Source organism: Ascaphus truei, chromosome 1 (assembly GCF_040206685.1).
Source record: "Ascaphus truei isolate aAscTru1 chromosome 1, aAscTru1.hap1, whole genome shotgun sequence".
Lineage (NCBI taxonomy): Eukaryota > Metazoa > Chordata > Amphibia > Anura > Ascaphidae > Ascaphus > Ascaphus truei.
In genome coordinates this window covers 204,083,991-204,094,167 of record NC_134483.1, presented here as the reverse complement: position 1 = coordinate 204,094,167, position 10,177 = coordinate 204,083,991, and the positions used below count along the sequence as shown (strand labels likewise).

At 39.8% G+C, this 10,177-nt stretch overlaps 1 protein-coding gene across 1 annotated transcript in view; it reads right to left on the bottom strand.

The window, feature by feature from the left end:
• Positions 1-3,958: 3,958 nt before the first annotated feature.
• Positions 3,959-10,177, bottom strand: part of ALDH7A1 (aldehyde dehydrogenase 7 family member A1) — a 28,508-nt gene continuing 22,289 nt past the window's right edge. The window contains exons 13-18 of the mRNA XM_075600521.1: positions 9,362-9,468; positions 8,101-8,217; positions 7,442-7,539; positions 6,755-6,828; positions 5,489-5,564; positions 3,959-4,382 (exon numbers count right to left, since the gene is read on the bottom strand). Coding sequence (XP_075456636.1) covers positions 4,328-4,382; positions 5,489-5,564; positions 6,755-6,828; positions 7,442-7,539; positions 8,101-8,217; positions 9,362-9,468 — 527 coding nt within the window. The 3' untranslated portion in view covers positions 3,959-4,327. The remainder of the gene's footprint in view (positions 4,383-5,488; positions 5,565-6,754; positions 6,829-7,441; positions 7,540-8,100; positions 8,218-9,361; positions 9,469-10,177) is intronic.

Here is a 10,177-nt window from a genome sequence, read left to right as displayed (position 1 = left end):
TTATCCTGGGCCCCATGATTTCTGTTGGCAGCCCTGTGTGTGATTGTCTGTCAAGTGAAACACACTATACTAACAACTTTAAAATAGTAAATTCTCTCGTAATTTAATGTAAAAGTAAAATAAATTCAGCATACAAACAGAAATTACAACTCCTCTCTGTTTCAGCCTTCCCCCTTGCTCGTCTCCGCCCCCCTGCCTTCCCCCTTTGTCTGACGTCACTCCCATTGTAGCCAGAGACGGTCTCCAAAACTCAAATTACAACGCCTACGGAGACGGGTCATGTCATCTGTAGCCGGTACTATAAGCGCAGCCTTTGGCACACAGGATTTTGACATAATGCACCAAACGATTGCCAGCTTAGGTAAGAATGTAGAATTATACATTGTCCCATGCTTTACTTATACAAAAAAAAAGGGGGGGGGGAGGAGAGAGGGATGTAGTATTGCTGCTTTAATAAAATATTCTAGATACAGCTTTACATTCTGCCCTTCTGTAAAACACTATCCAAAAATTTAATGGTTGGATTATTTTTTTTAATAAATGGAAGTTTCAATTTTAGAAAATCTCTATACTGTAGTTTCTTGGCCTTCATAAGATGTCGGCTTTAAGCTTTTTCAATAATGAAAGCTGGGACTAATAAAAGCAAATACTCTTGTCCGATGCATTAAGTGAAAATTCAACTATCCTAAAGATAGTCTGGTGATTGACAGATCTATTATCACCAACAAACCTATGCACTTGGGTGTTGGAATCATTTTATCAGCAAGCAGGACAACCTGCTGAAGCGAGAGGATCACTGAATGCAGGCTCCGGGATGTCGAGGCTCACTGAGCTCCACAGGCGAGGTGCTTACCTATGAGTAATGTCTGAGGCATGAGTATTGCAAAGGTTGCTTGGTTTCTTGCCCAGTTTACCCACATGATAAACATAAGCCATCCAGTAGTCTGTACAGTATGAGTAGGGGAGAAAAAGGTTTAATAGCTTTGTAAAAAAAAAAGTACAAATCACCTCATTCTTACTGACCATTGTATATGAAGCCTTGAAACGACTGTTGGTTATTCCAACTCAAAGTGTAAAGCAGTGCTCGGACAAAAACCTTACAGGGTCAGTCAGTTCTTGCCATTACCTCTGCATTGGTCTTCATCTGAGCATATATATACTCTCAGGGAAGTAACAGATTTTAAATGCTTGACAAAAAAAGACATTGTCTGCAGCCCTTGGTAGATAATGAAGTGGTTGTGCCCAGTGCCAAAACCCACCACTATGTGTCAAAAACCCTATATGAGCAGGCAATACACTCAATGAAGCACTGCAGCTTTTAGGCTACGATTATGCAAAATGGGTGTGTGAATCTGTGATGTCACAGGGCGACGTGCACAAGCACATGCTTCTGTGCACGCGACTGCGGGGGAGACAAGGCGGACATCTGTTCTTTGATTGGATGGCTGTGTCACGTGACGCAGCTGTCGCAACCAGAAAACAAATGTGGAAAACTCTTCAATTGCCGCCCGCATTGCAGTAGCAAGCGGCGCGACAGTCACGGTAGATATAAACACTTTCCGGGGATGCATACTTTGTTTTGGCGCTGTGCGGCGGCATTCCGGGTGACGCCACATGCTGTGCTTGGTATAATCACGGCCTTAGAAAAGTAAGAGGGCACAGTGTTAATAGAAAGCCACCAAGGTTTGTGTACTGCAGGAGGGTGCACAGCATTGGCAAAATAGCCCTTGGGCCTTTTTAAGGTCATGGAAGGAAAAGATGGGGATGTTTTCCATGGGTAAGGAGAGTAAGGTTTAATGGTGGGGGTAGGCACTGGATGTAAGCATGCAGTAACACCTGCCAATGTAAAGTTGACACTCCAAGGGGGGGTATATAGGGTACATGCTTAACCAAGCAAGTATAAGACAACATAGAAAACATTAAGGGTTGTGTGCAAATCAGGCTTGGGGAATGTATAATGCATGACAATCTAAAGTAGAGCCACAATTGCAATATGAGCAACCTCCAGCTAAAGTGAATGACAGCTATTGTATACCACTCCTATAGAATAATCCATATACATTCTTGATTAAAAGTAAAATGTCTTACAAGTTTCAAACTCATGTATTTTAAACCAATTATCTCAAATTAAAAGGTAAATTGGAAACATGCAGTGTACTTCATTTGCCATTTATTAATCTTTGGTGCTGCCAGCCCCGAGTCATGTTATCATACGAGGATTCTAGAGGTGTAAGGTGGTTTCCTCCTGCTTCCCCCACCCCTTTCACAAGTCTGTCTCCCTATTGTTGCTCATTTCTTCAGCAAACAGCACAGTCCACACTGCACTGCCTGTAATGCTCAGCGAACCATCCCTCCTTCCCCTGCCAACATGAAATGCAAGCAGAGGGAGGGGCAAAATACCATAGGCTTAGGCAGGTCATTTCCATGCTAGTGTTGCCAGGTGGCTTCTCCAAAAAATACTGGATGCAATAGTGAAAGGCGCGATGTGCTCGAGCCACCTCTCACCGCTCCATGCTGTTTCTTCCTCTCCTTGGTCCCCACCCCCCAGCTCCTGACACCACCTCGTTGTCTGCAGGATGGAGGAATCTGCCCAGCCCCCTGGCAACAGCCCTACTCAGGTCACTGTCCCGAGAGGTAATACCAGCCACATTCATATACAGTATTACCTCTAATTTTTTACTGGACAGTGTCCAAATACAGGACAGTGCTGTTCAATACTGGACACTTGACAACCCTATTCGGTACAGGTATAGAGATCAGAACCAGGAGTCCAGCACCTATTCTGTTCAGTAGTTTCAGATTTTGGTGAATCAATCGCCCATCCGCCGTAGGAACCAAAAACAAAGTTGGTATTGAAGGAATTGTGAAAAACATGGAACAGAAATAAGTCCTATTGACCAATACCTTATATTAATTACAAGATAGTCTAGTATGACTGCATAATGTGTTCAGCTAAAAGGCCATCATGTTGTATCGTCCGCATCACTTTCACAAACTTGTTCTAGTTGTGTATCAATTGGTATCTGCAAGTTTAATTGCTTATTGCCCAGCATGTTAGAATAGTTCACTTAAAAACCACACAGATTAATAGGATCAGTGGTTGCTGAGGTCTTGCAAATGTTATTTCATAATGTCAGCTATTTTACAGATTTGTTAAAAACTAAATTAAGTCCCATGGATATTATTTTTGCCTTCAGTGTAACTAATATTTTGCTTAAAAGTAAATACACATTTAACTTAGAGGTCCAGTTTTCGCTTTTCACCCCACAGTAAGCATATTTCAAAGCTCATAGGGAGTAATATGTACAGCACCTCGGACACTTTAATAAAAGCTGGAAAAAGCCAATGCTGCATTATTTAATACATATCGGGTAACGCTTCCCCAGCTCCTACTCTTTAGTGAGCTACTACCTACTGTACCTTTCTATAGGGACATTTTCCCAAGTTTTAAGTTACAAATCGGATTTCTTTCATATACGTATTATAGCCAATGTCGACCCCAAGAAGAACATGACTAATATCACATTCTGTAGCTCTACAGTAACGCTTTGATACTTGAAGCAATTTAGCAGTTAAGGTTAAGTCACTATAATGTTATTTATTCGGACATTTTTTTTATACTTGCATATGGAAACTGGGAAGCAGAGGTTGGCAAGCTGCATACGGTCAGTGTAACGTAGGATAGCAGAATTGGATGGAATGCTTGTATAACATGAACAAAATTGCTTGTCGGTGGATAGGGGACACTATTCAAGTCGTAATCACTATCAGAGAATAGATACTGTAAGTGGCACAGCAATACAAACTGTACATTTTCCAGGACTTTTCTATTAGAGCAATCTCTTCTATTACTCAATATAATGTATTATGTACAATGTTTAGAAATGATCTTTTAGTATGCAAGTGAAAACCAAGATTTACAGTAGCACATTTGAAGTAGTTTGACTAAAAACACGTGTTCCAAAATACAAAAAACAACTTTATTTTTGTTATAGGGGACAGAAGGATTCATATTCTGTAAAGGGCGCATTTGTCGGTCTCCCGGCTCCAAAAAGCCCTACATCAAGGAAGAAGATTCCCGAAGAAACCAAAAGGGATTCTTTATGTTAAACTGATGCTGTAGTTTAGCACCAGGTTTGGACACTTCCTGCAGATGGGGATAGGAGGATTAAAGCAGATGGTACATAGAACATACTACTTGTCAAAAGGCATGGAATTTGTCATTATGAATGGATTCTGTAAAAAGAAACATTTCCTTTAGCTATGGATGCTTTGTTTTAATGCTTGATCTTGATGTCAGCAAGTCACAGTGTCATCTACAGGTGGTTTACTGGAACTTGATGCCTTGTGCCAATGGCAAGTCCTTGCTGTAATTGATGGTACTAAAAATAAAATAAAACGTTTCAAAAATTACATCAAACCTTTAATCTGTATTCTTACAATCTTGGAAGAAAACATGAATGAGTTGGAAAATCCTGTACTTCACTACAATAACCAGCGCTGTTCAGCAACACAGAAGAGCAAACTGGGGAACAAAATAATTGGCCTAAATCATACAATGGTTGTGAACTGGGAGGTCTAGTTTTTCAGTCCTATAGCATCAGTTTTCCAATCCAGCTTTGTCAAATGCCACTAAGAGATCAACCCTATAGCGCTTGTGAATAATGAAAGAAATGTGATTTTATATACTATGTTCACAAATTTATTTTTTATATAGATACCCGTGTATTCCTGAATTTTAAAAAATGCTTTCAAGGAATTTTAGAGATGTGAGAAGCTTTTGCATAAGCTTCTAAGAACCATGCAAAATTTGACCCATTGGAGACGGGGGGGAAAGCCACGGCACAGTCACTGTGCAAGTGATTCGCAAATGTGCATTGCAGTATCATTGGGTAATGCTAATTTGCCAAATAATCTAAATAAATAAAATGACTACTTTTGCTTAATGCCGACACTAAACAGGGCACGCCAAGGTTTTGCTCACTAGTGATATTTCGCTGAACGTTTACTAATTTGGCAACATTATCAGTTATTTCAAAATGTTTCACTGGAAATCGAATTTTGGGTAAATAATTTTGAGAATGCATTTTAGGCCATGTTGTAAATCTTTACAAATCTGTCAATGCCGTTACCATTGCACATATTTCTCAAGTAACAGTTTCCTCTCATTCAAGAGATCAAAACACCATGTTATTTAACAAGGTAATGCACATATTGTACGGTTTCAATAGTTATACCCAGAAGAAACCCCTCAAGTATCTAGTCAAGCTGCGCAACATTTCGGCTCATACGCCTAGCTCCCTGACCCATCATCAGTTACCAGCTTGTTCTTCAAGTTCCCCGCTTTCTTCCCCCAAAACATTTTGGAAAGAACTGGCAAGGAATCACAACCTTTACTTAATAGAAAAATAAATCACTTCAGAAATGTAACCAATGAGTGCCACCTTCATTTAGATTTTTTTCATTGCTAGTACGTTTTCACTCTTACCAAGTAGATCTTCTCATATATTGTTTCCAGGAGTCGCTGCCTGACTCTCTCCCTCCACCTGTGTGCTTTTCACCGCCTTAAAACAAATAATAATATGTAGAACAAATGTTAAATATTGTACCAGTAGGAAAACTAAACAAAAAAACAAGTTGGCCACCAGTAAGCTGCACCCTCATCTCCTGGTGACTGTGGCCAACTATGGACTTCAAAGTTCTCCCATTCAAGTATTTTTCTCTGGGAGCTTTAAAAGTAAATTTCAGATCAAATCAAAGTAAACAAACTCTGTAAATGTAGGTGGGAGGATTGCTGCCTCAAGGTACCTTATAGTTTGACACCGCTTAGTAAATATGTAAATGTAATTAAGTGTCCGACATTCTTTTAAAGGGGCAGTCCCTCTAAAGTGAGCTGATTGCATGTTGCAATTAATTATAGGTGACTGATACCTCCGATAAATATTTATTTTTGTTTTGTTTTTTATGTCCAAACTCGTCACCGTAACTAAATGCTCTGGAGCGGTTTTATGATCCAACCTAAATCTTCTTGGCGATTAAAGCAATTTGAACAATTTTCTCTGTAGACAGAAAAGTTTAAATGTTGCTGCCATCACAAGCCAAGGAAATAAGGCAGAAACAATAAAATCACCAGATAAGGTTAGACTTACTCCAACGAAAGGAGAGCTGAAGACACCAGGATTGGTGCATCATTTCAATGCTTTCAGAACATCTTACGTTTGTGAATGCAACCAACATATGTTTTAGATCGAGCCAATACAATATACTGCACTATAGATATTTTTTTCCCCTTTTCTTCTTCCTGTCCTTGCGTCTAGAGTTCATATTGTTTATGGGCATACAATACTCAATCACCACATAAAAGTTATTACAAATGAATGCCATATTTCAGATCTGATCAACGACGCCAACAATAGTGAATTTTCAATAAAGTGGTATTTGAAAATACAAAATCCAAATTATCCCCTGGACTGCCAATTGATAAAAATGGTTTAAATGTATTGCATTGTGTTAGAGGCCAATCTGGCGGCTATGTGGTTTAACCTCACATGCCAAGCAGCCAGATGCGAGAAAAACTTACAACATGAACCTCACAAATCCAATCTCTAACTTAGAGCAATAGTATCATCTTAGTAACTACCCACGAGGCTGCAACAATAGCGACCCAGGCACCTCAAACCTTCATAAAACAGATCAATCCATGTGATGGATAAAATACGTAGAAGTTGAGAGCACACTAATGGGGGAAACATACCAAATGCGCCGCCTATCTCAGCCCCACTGGTAGGAATGTTGACATTCACCAAACCGCAGTCGGAACCCTTTGGCCTAATGGGTAAAACATATAGGATTTACTCTTCACAACCTGCAGTCTCTGGGAGTAATAGAACAGGAACATTGCATAAAGCAGCAACACACACTTTCCACATGGGATATTATGCTGCATTAGCACCATGATCAGATGCATCCCAGGCATAGAAAATATAAAGCAGAACATGTTATGACCAACGTTACGTGAACAGTAAGATCAAATATATATATTTTTTTTTTAAATATCACTGGAGTTTAAAAACCAATGCTGGTAACTTTTGCTGCCTGTCTTTAATCCCAACGGTCTTCAAACACCCATAGGGAAACCAACAGCGTGGGTGAGGGCTCTGCTGATGGACAATATTATGCACCCAAAGGCAGGAACTCCACTATATCAATATACTGTTACAGGCCAGGAAAATGTTCAGTATTGTCATACAGAGCAACATGTACATTTTTATGAGAGGCGCCAATCATGCAATCAATCCCTCAAGAACAACGGTTGATTGTGGACAATAGAGTCATGATTACTTTAGTTGCACCAAGTTAAACCTCCAACTACCCTGTTAATGATGATTATTCTATTAGCTTTATTAATAATAATAATAATAATAATAATAATAATAAATACCCAAGCCAGCGAAAAATCCTTCCCAGATCCTTTGTAAAGATACTACTTGATAGGCCTTGTTTCACCTCATTATTCCAAGCAAAAGCCTCTTCTTCAGACTTCAAAGAGAAATACAGTCATTAGAATATACAATCCCATCCCATGGGGGGAGTGCAGGACATGATCGGCAGTGAAGGGAAATTGAAGAGGGGGGCTTATTCTCTTCTGTTTCTGGGTTATTGGCCATCTTGAGCTGTGACGGAGGGGCCGTGTACTCTAGCACGAAAAGGGTTCATTGGCAAAAAAAACCATGTTGTGTGACACCATGTCATGACATCATCATCATGATCTCCAGATATGCAAGTCTCCCATATTACTATTCTCCGTTCACGTTTTAATTTCCAAACCGAAACAACACTTCACTGTGTCAATGGCACCTCCAGCAGGAAAAACACATTTAAAAAGTCAAACATTTCAATATTTTAGTTACATTCACAGGGGGTAGATTCAGTAGTGGGATACATGCGAATAATAGCCATTGCAATTTTATAAATCTACACTTGCAAAGATGAATAATTGACAATAATACTTTGCATTGCTCTGTTACTGAAAAGTTTTAGGGAAACATTATGCGGAAAGCAAATTTCAACCCATTACAAACTTTGGGAAGACAAAGGTACCTTAAATTTTAGAACGTAAAGTATGGGAGCAAAGGTCTCTGTGTGAACAATGGACGAACTGTGAGGAAGTCCAGTCACGATTGTTGGTTCAACATAGTTCCCTGGACGATCAATTACCTTTAGAGTTAGAAAGAAAAAAAAAATACAAAACAGATCAAAATGAATGTCCAATCCCAGCAATTCCCTTCATATCTCAGCATCTCAAGATGTGACATTATAGCGTACAGAAATTACAGATAGGTCTCTTCTTCATGTGTACTGTTAATAGGGTTACTAGGACTTTGAACAACGTAAAAGGTAACTGCCACATCCTATTAAAAAGGATGTGGCATCCTATTAAAAAGCTCATGCAAGGTCCAGGTTATAAGTCCTAAGAGTAAACTTTACTACATATCCATCTGTTCCCAGTTAGTGGTGTAAGAAGGTCTAGCAAAAGGAATTGCGCTGCAAATTGATAATCCACATTAATGCCCACAAGTAATCACAATGAACCAATCTGAATTGCTGGATACCTCATGTACTCACCCACTACACAATTCTTTGACCCAATTGGTAAGTTTGGTATCTGACATGTGACATATCCTAAACAGGTCACGCTCTTTCAAAATAAGAATTGAGAATGTTCCATTTGTTCACTATTCATCAAGGTCTCAAATCTTATGTTGCCGTTGACCAAATATTTTCCTTACATTTTCGGAGCGATCCAGCCGTATTATTTTTTCTGCAGTGCACCTCTTGCCTTTCCCCCATGGGATTCTACTACCATATCGAAGTAGCTGATGTTCAAAACGTCATTATTTCTAATATATGTACTTTAAATGCTTCAATTGCTAATGCAGTGTTGAATGTTATGAAGATAAAAATTCCAAAGGACAATTATTTAAAATGCAAAAGGATGATGTTTCTGTGTACGTGATAGATGCAACTATTTTCAAAATATAATGCTTTCCCGAAATAACAATGGTATTTCAAATATTTTGTTGTCAAACAACTTTCTACCATATGATTTGCAAAACACCAATGAGTTTGTGGCTGACAATTATTCCAGTCTCTTTCACTTGGCCACGCAAGTAAATGTGATTAAGTAAGTGGTAATTCACCAATGTACAGGCAGAGCTGAACAAGCTTGTTATATATAGTACAGCAGATACAAAATACTGGAGGACACTGCCGCACTGGAAATGGAACAGGAAGACACCTAGCATCAGATAAACCAAAAAACAAGAATGCAACATCTCCCAATGCTTCTTTACACACATACCTTACCACCATAGACAACTGTACCACCTTCTGATTTTGCTTGCTCAACTGCAGAAACAAACATTTTCACTCCCTGCTTAGTGTGGAGTGGCCCATACAACGTGTCAGCTATATAACAAAAAAAATAAAAAAAAGTATAAGTATACAGTTAAACAATTTAAAAGGTTTGGTCTTGGAGTAATACTACCGGTAAGAAGAATGCTCAGCACTGAGCAAAAACCCAAAATGGAGATTAAGGGGAAACAGCTACTGTATGGATGGCCTGCAGCCAAGGTAGAAATCCATTGAAAGAAGTTTGAGAGACAGGAAATCAAACCACTTTTTTTTGTATTAACATAAGAGATAGGCATTGATGATTGGTGGGCCAGATTGGCGTCTATCAATCTGTGCAATGTCCTTACTTGCTACAGTACCATAGACTATCACAGATCTAAGGCCAAGTCCCCACTGGCGCTGAGCGCATTCATGCTTCGAGAGTGCTCCAAGCATGAGCGCCGGGTGTCCTCCGATTACGCAAGCGCGTGGGGGGGGGGGGGGGGGGAGGGCAGGCGGCATTGCAGGCCAGCTGAGCGCGCGGGGAAGTATAGGTTTTTTTGATTATGTAAGCGCCAATCGTGGCTGAGCGTGTGTGCACGCGCGACGTGTGAGGGGGGACTTACATATATCTATATATGCAAGTCTCCTCTGCAAGCGCCGCCCGCTCAGTGCTAGCGGGGACCTAGCCTAAGTCTATTCTATCCCAGCAAGGTTCTCGTGTCTCTCAAATATTTTTGAATCCTTTCAATGTATTTGTACCCATGAGCTTTGCCAGAAATCT